This window comes from Artemia sp. Qi Xiang Cuo, chromosome 14, assembly GCF_049724085.1.
Source record: "Artemia sp. Qi Xiang Cuo chromosome 14, ASM4972408v1, whole genome shotgun sequence".
In the NCBI taxonomy this organism is placed as follows: Eukaryota; Metazoa; Arthropoda; class Branchiopoda; order Anostraca; family Artemiidae; genus Artemia; species Artemia sp. Qi Xiang Cuo.
The window spans coordinates 5229237-5249957 of record NC_142807.1 but is presented as its reverse complement, the minus strand read 5'-3'; the positions used below and the strand labels follow the sequence as shown (position 1 = coordinate 5249957).

The 20721-nt window shown below is 35.2% G+C and overlaps 1 protein-coding gene across 2 annotated transcripts in view; it reads left to right on the top strand.

Annotated features, from left to right (window-relative positions):
• The window catches only part of LOC148944063 (homeotic protein spalt-major-like), a 77202-nt gene that overhangs the window by 49666 nt on the left and 6815 nt on the right, over window positions 1–20721 (top strand). For both annotated transcript variants that reach the window (XM_089100082.1, XM_089100081.1), the window contains 3 exons: window positions 4950–7571; window positions 14427–14560; window positions 15790–16090. In XM_089100082.1, the coding sequence (XP_088956208.1) occupies window positions 4950–7571; window positions 14427–14560; window positions 15790–16090 (3057 nt within the window). The remainder of the gene's footprint in view (window positions 1–4949; window positions 7572–14426; window positions 14561–15789; window positions 16091–20721) is intronic.

The window sequence follows — 20721 nt, the reverse complement described above, 5'->3', positions numbered from 1 at the left end:
CCGTCTGAGCCTAAATCTGAGGCATAAAACGCAGTTAAAACACCCCCCCCCCCACCTCCCCAAAATAATTGATCTTTCAAAACTTATATGAAAGATCAGTAAAAAATGATCTAAAAACACATAGTATCAAACAGCTTTAAGACGGTGTCGCCTTACCTTTGAAAGTGTAGTGGAAGCTAGCAATCAACTGATTATTAATATTTTAAATTTTACGGAAGAAAAACAGCGGAAAATTTAACTAATTAATTTTGTGCCAAAAGAAAAATCTTACAAATTCGTGGTTTTCAGACATAAGCAGACCTAAGCAGGGCCGTATCTGGGATTTTTTTTTTGAGGGGGGGGGGGTACAAAAAACACATCAAAAATGTGTTTCATGCATTTTTATTACGGTTTTACTAGTAGGACAAACATTTCTTTTTTTTCGGGGGGAGGGGGTTCAAACCTTTGACTCCCCCCTGAATACAGCCTCGGACCTAAGATAGGTCAAGGGGTTAAAAGGTGCTTTTATTTTGATGTCATTGGTACTTTATAAAGCAAATTATTCCGCTGTAACTTTTTATTGAATTTAGCCGTCAATGAAAGCTAACAAGGAAGACCTGTTGCATTAACAGATCGAATAAATTTTCCCTGAAAAGCCTTCTTATCCATCTGTTCTATAGCCTTAAGGCTAGGTGTCGTTTAAGAGAATTCATATGTAATTCAATATGAGGGTAAGATATGTTTTGATCAATAGAAAAATCAGAAAAGATCCCAAGGCTAGTCAAAACTAAAAGTCTTTTCTCCTGGGAATTTGGAAATTGCCCATTTCAAATTTAAATCTGTCACGAAAACGGAGACCGGGTGTCTATTGAAAGGACAAAGACCCGTGTTCGATATTTTGTACTTCTAATCACTTAATGAAATGCCATTCACAACTTTTTTTTCGAAATAAGTATGAAACTGGTATAAATCTTATACTTTTATGAAATCCAAACGCAAGAAAACTCAGAATAATCTATATTAAGTAAACTGTACATTATCTAGCCTGCCAGAATGTTATTTGGTATGTATTTACTTTAAGATTGATTTGCTTACTATAAGGAAACTAATTGTAAGCGTCTATGTAATAAGATCTTCCCTGAGGTTGGCTTTTTAAATATCATCAGCTATATAGATTTTCTTTTCTTAACAGTTTTGATAAAAAAAAACCGTTTTTAACTGAAAGTATGGAGCAACATTAAAATTCAAAATGAACTGAAACTATTCCGTATATGAAGGGGTTGCCCCTCCTCAATACTTTGCTTTTTACGCTAACTTTTTTAGAACTTTTAAAAAAACTTCCTATTGTAATTAAACGGCCCATGCTTCAGGAGCCGTTCTTAAAATATCTTAAAGAAAAGAAATTCTTAAAGAAAAGGTCAAACAAGTTTCTTGCTGATTTTTCGACAGCGTTTCTTTTTTTCCATCTATTTTCTTCTGATTGGGCACCCGTTATTAGCAAAATCTGTAACTGTACATGGAGATCCTTTTCATTAAAAATATAAATTTTGGTTTTCCCTAATTTCTTTAAAAAATACGTTTTTTAAAAACGCATTTTTTTAAAAAGCTTAAAAAAAACGTAAAAAGCTTTATAAAAAGGTGAATAACTAGGGCTAAGAATTAACTTGTTTAACATCTATTTGGCATTGTTAAGTTATTTCAACTTTAAAAAGTTTTTTTGGTATTTCCTTATTAGCCAGTACACACTCGAGAATTTGGATCTGCATGATCATAAATAACCGGTTTATAGCTCTCTGTATACGGAGACAATTAACTAAAGCTTTGTTGAAATCTACGTTGTAGATATATTTTTGTTAAATATTTAATATATAGAGATGGTATTTTGGTTGGGTTAAGTTAGGTATTTAATATAATGCGTTCTGGGCGGCCCCTTCCATAATTCTTTGTTGTAGTTTCCATAATTTTGTTACTAAACTATTAAATTTTCATCATATTTTGGTATATTTCTTTATGATTAAAATAACTTCAATTCTCGAGTGTTTACTGGCTAACAAGGAATACAGTTGTTTTGCCAACTAACCCTTACACTAAGCTTATTTTACATAAATCTAAAGCTCACATATCACATGGAATTCCCAATACAAAGATTTCCATCCCCCATCTTTTCTATTGTGACAATCCAATGAAAAGATCAATATATCGCTCATATACCAACAAATATTCTACACAATGTACACCTATTTTGACATACAATTGTATGCGATTTGAAAACGTCAATTGATATGACATATAAAACTGACATCGCTCAAACAATTGAAGAGTGTATCGTCTTTTCAAATCCGGCATTGTCAACTGTGGTCGAACAATGTCATACTTAATGTCCATTCACGCATGCGTTGGAATTTTATCTCTTTCGATTGATACCCTGCCTTCAGGATTAAATAATCATGTTATGACGTCCTTTTGTGTTTTGAGTAGTTGGTAATTTATTTTACCGTCAATAAGTGTTTTTCAATCTCATCAAATTCTTGAATCGGTTCGATTGAAAATTCAGAATTGAGAAAAGATGTTTCGTTGCTTTCCATTTTCTTAGAGCTGTTTTTGCATTTTTGTCTTTTGGCTCTGTATTCCACAAAACCAGAGGCAAAATATGTACAGGGGCGGATCCAGGATTTTTTTTAGGGGGGGAATAGATGGATCTGATAAACTTGCTTTAGGACCAAGTTTAATTAATGCAAACTTGCGTTATTTAAGTAAATTACACTACTTTAGACTACGTTAGGGGGGCGCCCCCTCTGCATCTGCCACTGAACAGGTAGGGAGCCAGGGATTATTTTAGATTTTTTTACGAAAATACAAAAAAATATACATTTTAAAAATATAGGTTTAATTTGATTCTCTTTTGGTTTGATTATACACTTGCGTTAGATTTTGCGGCCGCGTATGATTCAATTATCCATTCTTGGGCTTTTCTAAATCTTTTCTAAATCGCTTTTCTAAATCTGAATCAAATACTTTTTTAATGAATACATATAAAATAAAAACCCTGTTGATGTTTTGGAGAAAAAGCAAAAGAAATTTTTATCCAAATTACCTCTTTTTTCTCATAATTTATATAAAGCTGCGCATGAAGCTTAATTATTTTTTTGTATTATTATTTTTTCTTTTTTCTTTATTAATTATTGAATGAAGTGTTAATTTGTGAAGCGTTAATTTTAAGTGTTAATTTATTAATTATTGAATAAAGTGTTAATTTTTCTGGTAAGTTTGATTTAAGGCCTTTGCGTACTTGTTGTTATATAGTTTAAAAGAATTTAATAGCCTGTTGATTAGCGGTTATTTTCTTTAAAATGTTTACACTTCGTATTCGGAGGAAATAAAAAGTTTGAATTTGAATTTGATATTCTGATCAACCGTAATTGTATCTCTTTTTATTAATACCCTACCTTTATTATTTAATAATCATGCTATGGCTTCGCTTTGTGTTCTGGTAAATTATTTTACCGTTAATAAAACATTTTTGGCATATCAAATTCTTGAACCAGTTTGATGAAAATTTTCAGAATTAAAAAAAAGGTGTTTTCACTGCTTTACCTTTTTTAGAGCTTCTGTTGTCTTTTTGTCTTCATGATTCTATAATCCAAAAACCGTCCGTTTAAGTGGTGCAATCTTGAGAAAAGAGTTCCATCAAACAAAGAATGTGTGAGAACCACGAAACGATGGTTTCAATGGCATGTCTACAAAAAATATATTTTTCTTTACTAAATCTTCCTGTTTCCGAGGATACTGGACGATGACGTATTGTGTCCCTAGACAAATATAAAGTCAATTAAAAATTAAGGTTTTTTATAAACACTAATTTAAAGGCTCATTTAAGAGGGTCGATTCTTTTCAAGCTTATGTACTGTTGTAATGCATAAATTACAGGCCAGCTATTAGGAGAGCATTATTTGGATCTTTCTGTCATGGGGGGGGGGGGCTAATGCCTCAAGAAACAATTTTGTTTCCAAATTTTTTCTGTTTCTGCTACAGATCCTTAAACTTAATTCCAAAGATAGGAGAACGATCTAGTCCCAGTATATTTTCATTTGAACCAATATATTTAGAATAATTGTAAGAATGGGTGCTGAGGGGGCAGTGACCCTTCTTTATTGCAGAAAAATTATTAGCGTAAACTGGAACATTAGAATCCAATGCTTAGTAACGAAGAAATTAGGGAAGATTCCCATAGGGCCACACCTTTCAGCCTAAATAGGGCTAGTCTCACCGGACTGGAAATTTTGGTTGGCCATTCAGTTCAAGATATCATATAGCCTCATCGAAACCTACCTATGTAAGTGGATGCTTCCAGACAGTGCAAATAGTTGTGCTTTTAATAACATTTTAATAATTTTTTGTATTCTTTAAGAATTTTAGAACATTCTATGTCATCTTTCAAGATATAGATGACAGTTTTACCCTTGATAATGAAGAGTAACACGAAAATTAAAACAGATAAAAATAACCACAGTTATGAGTGGAGACATGCTTAAATGTGCAGTAATTTTAGAAAAGTGGAATTTAACCGTAGCTGTCCCTACTCGTTTTTACGATGATTTACGTATGCGTTTCTGTGCCGTAACCATACTTTTTACCCACCCATCCCCACCCTTTACAAAAAAGACGAATATATAGTTCTACCTTATAATTCTAGATGTTTGCTTCTTTATTTATTAATCAATAACAGCTAGAATTCTTTCGTTTTTTTGGCTCGGAAAACTTTATTTAGACACAAAATTATTTGCGACAAAAAACACTTTTCCATCTTTCCATTAGTTTTAGAAAAAAATGGTATGTAAATCTAATCAAATGTATATGAACTCATTTTATTTTGTTATTGTGAAGAAATTATGTTGATTGTCTTGAATTTGACAGGTTAAATATGGAACACGTGCGAAGATAATTCACGCTAGGATTTTTCTTTTTTCTAGGGAATTTGGCTGGGACAAGCGTATCGGGAAGTGTATCTCAAGATGAATCGGAGTCCGAGCAAGAACACGAAGACCACCAGGACTCAACTAATAATAATCAAAGACGGAAAAGGGAGAGACACACGAGTACTGAAAGCTTGGATGAAGACAATCAGGTCCCTGAATCGATGTCTGAAGCTTTAAGGATGGCTAATCCCTTTTTGAATGGTAACGCCCTTGAAGCAGCATATTCACCTTTTTTGCCACCTGCCACAAATTTAATAAATATTAACAACGCTCTTGACGCGTTACAAAATACCAGAATGGCTATTGCACAGTTTGCAGCCTCTGCCTTCACAAATAGTCCTCAAAATCCCAATTCAATTCAGGAGCTTGCTTCACTCCAATCCACATTGTATGGACTTCACCAACAGCAGTTTCTTCAGATGCAATTGATACATCAGTTGCAACAGCAAGTACAAATAACTCAGAAAGGGCCAATCCCTCCTCAACAGATTGAAAAGGCAGAGGATATAGACAAAAACGAAAAGCCGGAAGAGGACAAAGAATCACAAAAGTTACCTCAAGTATTAGACGTACAAACAGGGGAAAACGACATACATTATGATAATTTACCATCACTAGCGGATTCAATCCTCCAGACTTCGGAGCCTCTCCCTGCACCAGATGCCCCCAGCACTTTAGAAATGCTGCAACGTTCCACCCAACAAGTTCTAAATAATGCATCTCAGGGTTTATTGTCATCGAATTTAGCCGATGAACTAGGCTTCCGTGCTGCTTCTGCTAATAGCTCAGACGGGAAAAATTCAAAAGATGGTATGTTTAAACACCGTTGTCGGTACTGTGGCAAAGTTTTCAGTAGTGATTCTGCATTACAAATTCATATTAGATCCCATACAGGGGAGCGACCTTTTAAGTGCAATATATGTGGTAACAGATTTACAACGAAAGGTAACTTGAAAGTGCATTTCCAAAGACATGCAGCCCGGTTTCCCCACATAAAAATGAATCCTCACCCAGTTCCAGAGCACTTGGATAGATTTCACCCTCCTCTTCTGTCTCAGATAGAAATAGAGGAATCTCCACAAAACGAGGCTAAGTCTCCTGGGTCAAACAGTTCTTTAACAAACGTCCCATTAGCGGTCTCTGGTCAAAGTTTCCCTCGTCCACCCATGGGGGTTATTTCCAATTTTCCATCGCCTTTGTATCGATCCTTTAATCCAGATTTGATACGTGCTAGACAGCCACTCATGTTTAATTCTGAGATTTTGCTGGACAAAGAAGAAGCGGTACATCGACAAAAAAAGGACCAAGAAATGCCGCAAAATTTAATCAAGGAATATAAATCTGACACTCCTGTTAATGGAGAACCAAACGAAGCTATCAAACTATTAGATAAGATCGAAGAAAAGCAAGAAAATGAAGATAAAAAAAATCAAGAAGAAAATCTATTAGAAAACCAAAATCAATTATATGATGAATGTAGTTTAGGTAGTAAATATAGCTCCGATGAGGAAATGAATCAGGAAATTGATGACGAAGAAGAACAAAGCTGCGATGAAACACCAGAAAATCTAAGTTTAAAGCCATTGCAATTGCAACCGCATCAGATTCTACCCCCATTTCCACACCCACATATGCGCTTCCCCCTTAGCATTCCAGGCAATCCATTAATTCCGTTTAGAGAAGGTCCTCCTGTTTTGCATCATGGTCAAGGGTCTATTCTACTCCCCTCAGATGTCGATCCTGCTAAAGACCCAGCGATTTATACTAACTTGTTGCCTAGACCGGGCTCAAACGACAATGCATGGGAGACATTAATAGAGGTTACGAAAGCCTCTGAAACTACTAAGCTACAACAATTAGTAGATAGCATTGAAAATAAAATGAGTGATCCAAACCAATGCGTCATTTGCCATAGAGTGCTTAGCTGTAAGAGTGCGTTGCAAATGCATTATAGAACTCATACAGGTGAAAGGCCCTTTAAATGCAAGATTTGCGGTAGAGCTTTCACAACAAAAGGGAATCTTAAGACTCACATGGGGGTGCATAGAGCTAAGCCGCCGTCTAGATTATTACATATATGTCCAGTTTGTCATAGAAAATTTACGAATGGGATAGTTCTTCAACAACATATAAGACTTCATACAGGTGAGCCGACAGATCTCACACATGAGCAGATACAAGCGGCAGAGGTTAGAGATTTCCCAGTATTTCCTTTTATGGGTGCGTATCCAAATCCCTTTTTTACAATGCCGCATTTTGGTCTTAGAATTCCTAATGAAGAGAATGATAAGTCTTTCAACAATATCAAAAGCGAAGCAAGAAGTGGGTCCCCTTTTGATTCCATACCTTCTGAGCCTCCGGCATCCAGTCCTGCGGGCTCAGAACGACGAAATGATACAGATGAAAAGAAAGCTGCTAGTGAATCTGAGAGTGATCAAAGTGATGAATATAGAACAAAATCTAGTCAAGGCTCTTTTGCACCACTTGACCTCACTTCAGTTTCTAATGTTGCCACGGGACTGGATCAAAAGTCTCCTGTATCGTCGCCACTTGCATCGTTGACGAGTACATCACTACCTACGACTTTCAACCCCTTAAATTTACCATTAGCACCAGGTAAGAGTAATTTCTTTTTCTTTTAAGAATTCCAAAATTAAATGTATTATAATAAGAAGAAGAATAGCGGTATTAAAGCATTGGAAAGGAATATGTGCTACTTAGTTGCCCATAGTCCCCTTCATTTGTCTGATTGTGAAGCTAGTCTTATTGTAAAAGGTATCAATAAATGATATGCATCATAAAATAATTGCATGAAACCTTAAAGCTTAACGTATATATTCAAAATGAGAAAACGATGTTTTCTAAAATGAAAACTGTTTGTTTCAGGCAATAAAAAACATGGCTTTTAAAGTATTTTAATGATTTGGAACCTCTGTACCCTGGACGTAATTTGCTATGGGGCAGGGGGACAGCTGCCCCTCCCAGCCCTCAGTTTGAACCCCCCCCCCAGAACCCAGCCCCCCCCATATGAAATATAGTTTCTTAACAAATCTTGTCAAAACTAAGATAAGCCTGCATAATTCAAACATCCACAGAAACAGGTCAGTCTTCTTTAATATATCTGTACCTTTATGGTACTATATGGCTCATTTTTCATTTTTCCCGGTCAATTTCACTTGATTTGGGAAAATCGGCCCCAAATTATCCCCCCCCCCCTCCCCGATTATTTTGACGAAATTAAGCCGCTGCTCTGTAGGAGGGCTCTCTCACCAATAATACAATTTTCATCAAGATTCTTCTCCTTCTTGTGGGTGTTCTCCACCTTTATCTAAATTTTGCAAAACAATTATCAGGCTCGTAAATTGCAATGACTATTTTTAACACTGGCTAAATTTATGTATATCAGCCTAATAGGTAGACTCTTTTGATATATGTACTGTTATCAAAATCTTTTTAGGAGTTTCGGTTAGTATCGGCATGATTCGCTTCGGCAAGCTGTTCGATTAGACATTTTTACCTTAGAGCCCTGGTATTGTTACTGCCCTGGTAGTCTTTTATTGTTATAGCCCTGGTAACAATTTACATAGACGTAAAGACAGCAAATGAAAAATGAGGATTTTTATGTTCAAACGTTTTTAGAAAAAGCTTCCTCATTAGCTTGTTAAATAATTTTACGCCAGACGCCTCAAAATAAAGAGAAATAGGAACGAATAATTGTTTAGAGATTGAACGCTAACTGTCGTATGATGTATTTGAAGTTTTGTCTCCAGCTATACCCCTGAAACCATCTACTGTGCTTCCAACACTGTATTAAGCAATGCAACCAGGATTATATTGCAAGTCAGACGGGGGGGGGGGGGTTGAACTGTAAAATTAACTTTCTTAACCATTATAAATTGATAAAGAGAATATGCATCATGCTTTTCTCGCTTTTAAAAGGTGTCTGGATCCCCAGCTTCTGACTACGACACTGTCTGCCTCTTATATCTTAGGACTGCCAACCTGTTCTAGCCACGGTTCTTTAAACGTACATCCGTTGATCTGTTAGGATACATGGGAAATATTTATTGCGAGATAATTTCTTTAAAAAAAACTTTAAAAAATCTTTGTTCAGCTTCATTGGGCCGGATTCAAATTCTTTTTTTAGGTTGTAATTGCTGCTGGAACCATGATGGTGTCGATGATTTTGCATGACTAATAAGCTATCTCAACTTTTCTCAACTACTAACATATACATTAAAATGTATTTAGATTGTAGTATTTTGGTGTGATTATTATTTTCCTCCAGTTTGAATGTGTATTCTTTGGTGGAAGTTCATGTAAAAACATTTAAATTAAAAAATTAAAATAGAGGATCCATTATTTTATTCTTAAAGGGGTCTTTAACCCCAGGCCTTCTGCTGACTTCTGCTCTTTGGGTGTACATGAATTGGTTTATTATGATACCCCTTGGAAAATATACCAATAGTTAATTACATTTAAATCCATAACAGAAGACATCTGGATGGAAATAATAAGATCATATCATCTATCAATTTAATCCGCATCTAACAAACGTATAAAGACATACCAGGAGTTGAACACGGAAATGCTAATGAAACACTTCTAAGGCTTCTGAAAGCAAATATTTTGCTATGTCAAAATTATATTTAATTGCTTTGATAAATTAGGGCTATTTACCTGTTTAAAATGGCCTAAGAGTCATAATTTAAGACTAGAAAAAAGCATGTGGTTTTGTATACGTAAGACTTAATTTAATTCTGGGCAGGACTCGTAAAAAAAAAAATACTCAGGGGTTTTCAAATTAACGAATTGTTTCATTTGCAAAATCGATTAACTAAAGAGAAGTTTGTTCAATATTTATATCTGGAATTATATTTAGGCAAATTTTAACGAAAATCTTATTTTGTTCCTCAGAACAAACACTGATCATTGTTCCAACGTTCCAACCATATTTGCACACCAGTCTTGTCCATAAAACCTTGTTCGGGAAGGGAGTAAGTTCATTTTCACATTTCGAGGGAGAATCAAACTTGACACTCCTCAATCAGTCGTCAAAGTAGTCCTGTGGTACCCCCCCCCCCAACCAATGAACCCAATGACTGAATCCTAGAAATTAAAAGAGCAAACAATTGAAACTAAGAAATTCAATTTTAAACTACCCCACCTGACATCTTCCGATCAATGAACCCAGCAACTGATTCCTGGAAATATTAAATAAAAAAAAACAAGTTTTTTTTTCGACCGAAAGGAGGGAGCAACATTAAAACTTATAACGAACAGAAATTATTATGTATATAAGGGGGTTTGCCCCCTAGCCAATACGTCGCTTTTTATGCTAAAGTTCGAATTGTGTTCAAATTTTCTAAGAATGACCCTTGAATCACAAAGGCCGTTTAGTTAGAATTGATTGATCTTTTGAAAGTACTAAAAAACTTTAGCGTAAAGACCGAAGTATTGACTAGGGGGCGAACCCCCTCATATACGTAATAATTTCTGTTCGTTTTAAGTTTGCTCCTTACTTTCAGTTGAAAAACTATAATTTTTATTTTATTTTTTTTATTTAATTAATTTAGACAGTTTTTTTTTATTTAATTTCTGATCGTTTTTTAAATAATGCTGGGAAATCTGGTGCCCCTTCATAGAAATGTCCGTTCCCAAGGCCGTATCCAGAGGGGGGGGGGGTTAGGGGGTTTCCCCCTCCCCCGAAATGTTTGACTCGTAAAAACGTAACAAAATTGGATATAAAAAAATTTTTTATGCGTTTTTTGAGGGTTGTTTTTGTGTACCTCCCCCCCCCCCGAAAAAAATCTTTGAGTAAACCCCCTCCAAAAAAAATCCTGGGTACGGCCTTGTCCCTTCCCCTATGAAAACATCCTCCATGGAAAGATAATTCCACGTAATCCCCTCCCCCGACCCCCCCCCCCCCCCCACCAGAAAAAGTCCCCACTGAAAACGAAAACGTCGGTATACTTCCCAATAACCAATATTATATGTAAGGAATGTAAAAAGTTCATAACTTGCAGCGCTTCCCCCAGGGACTGTGGGGCATTAAGTCATCCTCAAAGACGTAGCTATTAAATTTTCGACTATGCTCAACAAAATGGCTATCAAAATTTTGATCCGGTGAAATTGGGAAAAAATGAGCGTGGGAGGGGGCCTAGTTGCCCTCCAATTTTTGTCACTTAAAAAGCGCACAAGAACTTTTAATTTCCGTTTGAATGAGGCCTCTCGTGATATTCTACGACCGCTGAATCGATACGATCACCCCTGGGAAAAACAAACAAATAAACATGTATCCGTGATCTTTCTTCTGGCAAAAAATACAGAATTCCACATTTTTGCAGACAGAAACTTAAAAACAATATATTCAGGTTTCCTGATATAATGAATCTGATGGTGTGATTTTGATTAAGATTCTGTCATTTTTAGGGGGGGTCCACCTTTTTTCGAAAATAAGGCACATTTTTTCAGGCTCTTAACCTTTGATGAGTAAGACTAAACTGATAAGACTAAACTTGATGAAACTGATATATTTGAAATCAGCATAAAAATACGGTTCTTTTGATGTATCTATTGGTATCAAAATTCAGTTGTTTAGAGTTTCGGTTGCTATTGAGCCTGGTACTTACTTACTGTGCTATTGGTCCTTACTTACAGTTCGTTATCACGAACTGTTTGAAAAGAGCCAAAACTTGAAGCTAAAACTACAATTTCATATGGTGTCTGCAACGCAAACCACGGGAATGGGCTTTCCGTGTATTCTCACTAGTTTCAGGATGTTCCTGGTCCCCGACAGAAATCCATCCGAGTCCACTGGGGAAATACTGAAAAATCTTCTGCAAGCTCAAGGCCAATATGGGTTTTAATTTCAAAACAAATTGTATTGTCGATTTTTCTGTATGTAATGTTGAGTCGATTTTTCGGTACTAGGCACAAGTAAGGTATGGTACAATCAATTTGTACATGGGAGGTTTCTTGAAGCATCCATAATATAACGGGGAAAAGGTTTTTTGGAAAAAAAAACAAATATCTTGAGGGCCAAAGGTACGAGAAAATGTAACTGATGTAGAACTCACAAACTTTTTGAAACCCAGAGTTTGTGTAATCTAATTTTTCGGTGATATCTTAAAGGGTCAATATTTCCTTTTTTACTGTCATCAAACAAAATTTAATTGTCCTTTTTTTACGTCGTCGAAAAAGTTTTTTCGCTTTTCTGTCGACGGACTGATGTTGATTTTTTTTTTTTTTTTTTTTTTTTTTTTTTTTTTTTTTTTTTTTTTGCGTGTGTGTGTGTGTATCATTGAAAAATATTCAATGTTTCCATAATTCTTTACAGAAAGCAACTTTATTCTTAAAGTAAATGCGTCTTAGCAATTTAGGAAAAAATCCCCACCCCCCTCCTCCAACCACAGAAGATTTTGTTTCACAATAGAATGATAAGATATCTGTCTTCCAAAGAAGTATTATACCCAAGAAAATCGCATCCATGGAATATTGCACCAATTCCACTTTTCAAATGCCATGAATAAGAAATAGAATAGAAAATGATAAAGATACAAAAATAAGAATAATAGCTTTGTCAAATGATTGATGGTAGCCGAAGCCAGAAAACAAAAAAAAAGATAGTAACACTTTTTGTAAGATAATAATGCTTCTGGCCGTGAGCAAAATAATTGGTGACACAAAAAATGATGACAAAAACATTTTCTCAAAATTTTTCAGAACCTCAGTTGAGAATTTCCATTCGTTAATTGACAATAACGTGATATAAAAATCCACTTTACGGAAAAAGTAGGCTACTAAAAAAAGAAAATTTCATCAAATTATTTTGCTAGAGTCGGAAGAAAGGAAGCCTAACAAATTGATTAATCTACAAAGATTAATGTGATTCCTATCCAAAATACTTACAGGAGGCTTCTTTTTAAGTTAAGTGCAAACTGTGTACGCTGTTAAAAGTTATCAAACAGTTCCGGGTAACGAACTGTGAGTAAGGAGCGACTCGGCTCAATAATAACCAAAACTCTAAAAAACAGAATTTTAATGTCAATAGATACATCAAAAGAATCAGATTATTATGATTCACCGACATTATTTAAAAAATGAACAGAAATTATTCCATATATGAAGGGTTGCCCCCTCTCAATACCTTGCTCTTTACGCTAAAGTTTGACTGTTTATCCCAATTTTTACGAGCGGTTACTAAAACACGGAGCGTTTAATTAGAATAGGAAGCGTTTTTAAAAGTGCTAACAGTTTTAGCGTAAAGAGCAAGGTATTGAGGAGGGGTTCAACCCTTCATATACAGAATAAATCTGCCAAAATTAATATGCAAATTTTGTTTTAATTTTGCATGTACGTTGAGCCAAATTCAAACCTGCATTAGTTCAAAAATGTTCATGTTCTAGAAAATCCAAGACTGCTAGAAAATTTGCATATGATTTAGGCGGGAAAATCTTAAGACTACGCTATAAAATTTAAGACTACTAGAAAAGAACTAAGAAATTCTATAAAAGTGCTTATGGCTATGGTAGAAAATTTGAGCATCATTATCCTAAAAAAAAAAAATTATTTGGTTTAGGAAGCCTCATATGGAGTGAAGTATAATTCTATCCAACTGCATAGACAGTTAAATAGGGAGAATGCTCCTCAGAGAAACATAATGTTCAATATCCACCCATATTACTTATACTTATGTTGACATAGGTCAAACATACTAAATCATACTAAACCAACTTTAATTAGCATAAAGACCTCAGCAGTTTCTTTTTCTAGCATTCAGTTGCCCCGAAAACTGGAGTAAACATAATTTATTTGGACTTGATTCAAAGAATTTTCAGGAATAAAGCTTTGTTATTTATTTTATTGTTGAAAATGAGAGTTAAGTAAAAACCAAGGTATTTAACTGACATTTCAGAAGTTGAAAATGATGTGCTATACGATTTTAACAGCCACTTGTGGTTTCACTCATAACGGACATTCAAAATAAAACTTTATCTTGGACGGTCGAGCAACTGTTTCTCAATGTACCAAGAACATCAAAATAATAACATTTATTGCCCATTGGGTCTATCTATACTTGAAAAGCACAATTTTCTAAGATTGTTCTTTGGTTGTTCGAAATTATGAAGTAGGTTGGGCAGCATCATGTTTTCGTCAGTGTTGCCACATTGAACCGTGTAAATAAATAAGCATAACTAATTACTTACACTTGATAACGCTTTTTGTCGCCTCAAAACTTCAAACATTAATAATCGTCCGCTTCATAAAGACTAAATAAGTAAAACTAATCAGTTTAAGTTTGACATCTCTTTTTGTCCATAAAATTCAAAAATCAATATGTCTGTTTCAAATATAGGTTGTACGTTGATAACTTGCAGATTTTCACGTCTAAATATTTCATAAATATTCAATCTTCATATCACACTCGATTAAACTTCAATGATCCTAGAAAAGCTTATTTTTTGACAGGTCGCGGTAATACAACATGCAACATATGTTTCAAAACATTCGCGTGCCATTCCGCCTTGGAAATTCACTACAGGTCACACACGAAAGAGAGGCCATTCAGGTGTAATATCTGTGACAGAGGATTTTCAACAAAGGTAACATCCGTATTTATCTAGTGTAGTTTTATCGCTTGGGGGTCGGAGGAAGGATATATTTTCCCAAAAGTTTGAAAATAACAGTGGCGGATCCAGGGGGTCGAGGGGGCCGCGCGCCTCCCTAACGTTAGTCTGAAGTAGTGTAATTTACTTAATTAACGCAATTTTACGTTAATTAAACTTGCTCCTAATGCAAGTTTATCGGATCAGCCTATTTTGCGCCCCCCCCTTAAAAAAAAGTCCTGGATCCGCCCTTGGAAAACAATATCCGAATATTTACTTTTTGGGGTAAAACTTCTTGATGGGGGGGGGGGCCTTTTAGATGTCATGGAAAGCAGTCAAGTCAATCGAATGATATTTTCAAGGATGTGCCCAGAGCTAGAATTGTGCCCCGAGAAAGCCTTTTGAAGTCTCGAACTCTAATTTTTCCCCTACAAAGAGCACTTAACTTAGATGAACTTAGATAAAAATAGCGGCATAAAAATTAAATTTTCAGAAACAGATAAACTATATAATAGAGACCAGAAGAAAGTATTTTGAGTTTTATAACTTTGAAAATCCTGAATTATAATATTTAAAATACAATGAAAATATTGAAGAATGAGTCTTAAATTTGAGAGAGAAAAATCCTAACATGACTTTAGATCCGACTCATATCACTGGAATAGTGTTTTCACAGCCGATCTCCGTACATTTATAATTCCAGTGTTGTCTAGTAAGGTAATGACTATCCCTCCCTTCTAATATTTAACATTGTACCTGCTTTCTTCCAGATGCTCTTTTTTCCATGAAATTTAGCTGTTTTTGTTCGGTCATAGAAAGAAACGGTATCTGGGCGTAAAACTGCGACTAGGGTTATGAGGAAGGATTTCGGGAGCGATCTTATAAAGAACACCTATATGTTTACCTAAAAGGGTATAAAGAAGAAATTCTGGTTTGAATGGTATGTAATTAATTCTGCTGATATTCTAATGGCAATTCTAATGGTGTTCAAAGGAACAATTTAGCAGAAATCTTGTATTCGGGGTGCTAGATCGTAATATGAGGTTCTAAGGGGTCTACAGTTAAAGATAGGTTGGACACCCCAGTTTGGCACAAAATTGTACAACAATTAAATCAAAAGTAGTGCAAAGGAGATAATGAGACCTGTACGAGACAACTGAAAACGCACAAAAAGGGGGAGAATTGAAAATAAGAATTGTCCTTGACTGATCTCCAATAAATTTCAGGGAAATATGAAGCAGCATATGATGACTCACAAAGAAATGGAGGGGGATATCTCCAGAAACTCCAAAAGCTTATCAATAAGTGACGTATCACAAGAAGAGAGATCGAGTTCGGAACTAAGTCTGCCGGACTATAGGATTAATTGCACAGATTCGGAAAAGGAAAAAACACAGTCCATTTCCTTTTTTGCACAGTTTTGTCCAAAAGATCCAGTTCTTCCTACCCCTGTTGGATACTGGGGAAATTTCCTGAAGCAAGAAGGAGAAAAACGCTATATGGATAGGATATCACCACAAGGTCAAGGTAAGGACATGTGCAGTCATGGTTGCATACTGGAAAGATTAGTTCTATGATTGTTGTTTCTATTGACAAACTGCTGTTCGACAATCGGCTTCCTCTGTGAGCTGATTCGTAAATTACCCTGATCTGTTTATTCCCTGACTTTTTCTAAGAGAATGGTCCAAACTTGTAAAAAAAAAGCAAGAAAATTTTCCTATTTTCACATGTTTCTGACATAATGTATTTTTAGTAAATTTCAATTCAAGCAAATTCAAAAATTTAATTTCATATGTGGATAAAGCTGAGCCTTAGTTATTGAATGAGATTACAATTATCCTCTCACTTTGAAATATTGAAATTGCACCAGTATGGATAAAATATACAAAAAATTTAAGTAAAATAAATTTTAAGGAATTATATATTTAACAATTGTAAACTAATGCTGGTACTGGGGATCCTTAAATCAATCTCTCCTAGATACAAATTGGCAATGGATAATCTTATTTTAAAAGGTTAAGTATATCAGTTTCTTTCGTTTTTGTATATGGCTGTATCGAATTTGAATTACACATGTATACATCAGGCTCCTACTTATTTTCTTTTTTTTGGGGGAGATAATAATAACAAATTTGATAATATTATGTAGAAAGTACCCATAAAATTAGGCAATGTTTGGATTCTTGGGCGAGGTGGAAGGATCCGAGACCCGTCCCCTGCTCACGTCACTGGTATGCATATTTGTCTATTATATACCGCAACAAAGACGTCTCCAAAAAGTGAAAAGGAGCTTTAACGTCTTTAAAGACGTCTCCAAAAAGTGAAAAGGAGCTTTAACGTCTTTAAAGACGTCTCCAAAAAGTGAAAAGGAGCTTTAACGTCTTTAAAGACGTCTCCAAAAAGTGAAAAGGAGCTTTAACGTCTTTAAAGGACGTCTCCAAAAAGTGAAAAGGAGCTTTAACGAGTAAGCCCTTATTTAAACGCTGATTAAGCTAACTTATTACACACGAGGGGCTAGGAAAGATAATAAAACTTTGATTCGGAAATATCCCGATCGGAATTAAAGATTTTCTTCCTAGCGCATCTCGAACGAAAGAAATGGAAGCTAATGCTTGGTACTGGCTGTTAGAACAAAGATCCAAACCCAAAATTGAGCAACTGATGCAAATTATAACCTTAAGCAGAAGCAATTGAAACCTGAAACTATCAGCCGATGATTCAAAATATTCCGACACTCCCTATGTCTGTTCTAATGCGAGGTACGGTTAAAAAATGTTTAAGAAGAAATGTGATCAGTCGATTATTGGAAACTCTCTCTCTCTCTCTCTCTCTCTCTCTCTCTCTCTCTCTCTCTCTCTCTCTCTCTCTCTCTCTCTCTCTCTCTCTCTTTTTTTTTTTCTCTCTCTCTCTCTCTCTCTCTCTCTCTCTCTCCCGCTTTTCTAATATTTTCCCTAAAAAATTCTCAAGATAAATTACAGCTAAAATCAAACAGTTTGTGGTAACTAACTGTAAGTAAGGAGCGACCCGGCTCAATAATAATCGACACTCTAAAAACGGAATTTTGGTACCAGTAGATATGTCAAAAAAATTGGATTTTTATGTTGATTTCAAATGTATAAGTTTCATAAAGTGTAGTCTTACTCATCAAAAATTACGAGCCTGAAAACATTGCCTTATTTTCGAAAAAAGGGGAAAACCCCCTAACAGGGGTAGAATTTTGATGAAAATCACACCATCAGATTAAGTGTATCAAAAACCCTTCTATAGAGGTTTCAAGCTCCTATCTGCAAAAATGTGGAATTTTGTATTTTTTTTGCCAGAAGAAAGATAAGATCCCGCATGCGTGTTTACTTTTATTTATTTATTCGTTTTTTTTTCGGGGTGATGTATCGATCCAGTGGTCCTAGAATATTGTGAGAGGACTCATTCAAACGGAAATTAAAAGTTCTAGTGCCCTTTTTAAGTGACCAAAAAGGTTGGAGGGCAACTAGGCCCCCTCCCATGCTTATTTTTCCCGAAGTCACCTGATAAAAATTTTGAGATAACCGTTTTGTTCAATATAGTCGAAAATTTAATAAATATGTCTTTGAGGATGACTTACATCCCCCACAGTTACCAAGGGAAGGGCTGCAAGTTATAAACTTTGCCCATTGTTTACATATAGTATTGGTTATTGGGAAGTATACAGACTTTTTCAGGAGGGATTTCTTTTGGGGGGGGGGCGGGGTAGGAGGAGGGATTTACGTGGGAGGATCTTTCCATGGAAAGAAGACATGGGGGAAGGATATTTCTATGAAGGGGGTGCCGGGTTTCCCAGCATTATTTAAAAAACGATTAGAAATTAAATAAAAAAACAATATTTTCAACTGAAAATAAGGAGCAGCATTAAAACTTAAAACGAACAGAAATTATTATGTATATGAGGTGGTTAGCCCCCTAGTCAATACCTAGCTCTTTACGCTAAAGTTTGTTTTAGTACTTTCAAAAGAGCTATCTTATTCTAATTAAACGGTTTTTGTGATTCAGGGGTTTTGTGACTCGAACAAAATTCGATCGTATCGTGTCTGTCGTATCGTACGAAAAATCATAAATAAGTAAAATTAATGTGCAAAGTTCCTTTTAATTATTCATGTACGGGGAGCCAAAATCAAAGCTGCATTAATTCAAAAACGTTCAGAAATCAAACAGTTCGTGGTAACGAACTGTAAGTAAGGAGCGACCCGGATCAATGGTAACCGAAACTCTAAAAAATGGGTTTTGGATACCAATAGATACATCAAAAGAATCAGATTTTAATTCTGATTTCAAAAATATAAGTTTCATCAAGTTTAATCTTACCCATCAAAAATTACACGCCTGAGAAAATTTGGCTGATTTTCGAAAAAAGGAGGAAAGACCCCCTAAAAGTTATAAAACCTTAATAAAAATTATACCATGATATTCAGCGTATCAGAAAACCCTACTGTAGAGGTTTCAAACTCCTATCTACAAAAATGTAGAATTTTGCCTTTTTTGCCAGAAGAAAGATCACGGGTGCGTGTTAATTTGATATTTATTTATTTTTTTTTCCAGGGGTGATCGTATCGACCCAGTGGTCCTAGAATATCGTAGGAGGCTCATTGGAACGGAAATTAAAAGTTCTAGTGCCCTTTTTTAGTAACCAAAAAAAATGGAGGGCAACTAGGCCCCCTCCCACGCTCATTATTTTTTCAAAGTCATCCAATTAAAATTTTGAGATAGCCATTTTGTTCAACATAGTCGAAAATTTAATAAATATGTCTTTTAGGAGGACTTAATCCCCCACAGTTCCCAGGGGAAGGGCTGCAAGTTATGAACTTTGCCCATTGCTTACATATTGTATTGGTTATTGGGAAGTATACTGGCATTTTCAGGAAGGATTTTTTTTATGGTGGGGGGGACTGGAGGAGGGGGTTACTCGGGAGAATCTTTCCGTGGAGGATGTTTCTTCGGGGTAAGGGACATTTCTATGAAGGGGGCGCCGGATTTCCAAGCATTATTTAAAAAACGATCAGAAATTAAATTATAAAAAAAAGTTTTTTCAACTGAAAGTAAGAAGCAACATTAGAACTTAAAACAAACAGAAATTATTACGTATATGAGGGGGTTCTCCCCCAAGTCAATACCTCGCTCTTTACGCTACAGTTTTTTTTAGTGCTTTCAAAAGAGCTATCTATTCTAATTAAACAGCCTTTGTGATTCAGCGGTTTGTGAATTAATTTTTTTTTTTACTTTTAGCGTAAAGAGCATGGTATTGACTATGGGGAGAACCCCTTCATATACGTAATAACATATACGTAATAAAAAAAAAACAATAAAAAAACCCAGCGATACGGCTCAATAGCAATCGAAACTTTTAAAAACGGAATTTTTGATGTCAATAAATGTATCAAAAGAATGTGTTTTTAATGCTGATTCTAAATATATAAATTTTATTAAGTTTAGTATTACTCATCAAAGGCTACGAGCCTGAGAAAATTTACCTGATTGTTTAAAGAGGGGGGAAACCTCCCCTACAAGTGAAAGAATTTTAATGAAAATCCCACCGTCAGATTCAGCGTATCAAAAATCCTATTACATAGGTTTCAAGCTCATATCTGCAAAAATCTGTAACTTTTTATTTTTTGCCAGAAAAAAAATATACGAGTATAGAAGTTCGTTACGTAAGTTAATTTGTAAATTACGTCAGAACCAAATTTAGAGACAGCAATTTTGCAAAAGAAAAGAAAAATTCTTATGCCAATTTTGTTTACTTATTCAATGACGGCGAGCCAAAATAAAAGCTGCATTAACTAAAAAACGATCAGAAATTAAATAAAAAAAACAAGTTTTTTAAACTGAAAGTAAGGAGCGACATTAAAACTTAAAACGAACAGAATTTATTCCGTATATGAAAGGGGCTGTCCCCTCCTCAACGCCTCGCTCTTTACACTAAAGTTTGACTCTGTCTCACTACTCTATTTTTTTAAATAATAAAATACTTTAAAATTGGTTCTTCTTTAACTCTGAACTCTTCGATTACATCATGGAATTGGCTGTCGAAAACCCAAAAACACTAAGCTGGTATATACTACAGATTTTGTTTCAGGTGGGGGGGGGGCACCAAATTTCAAAGCAAATGTGTATTTCATGAAAATGAT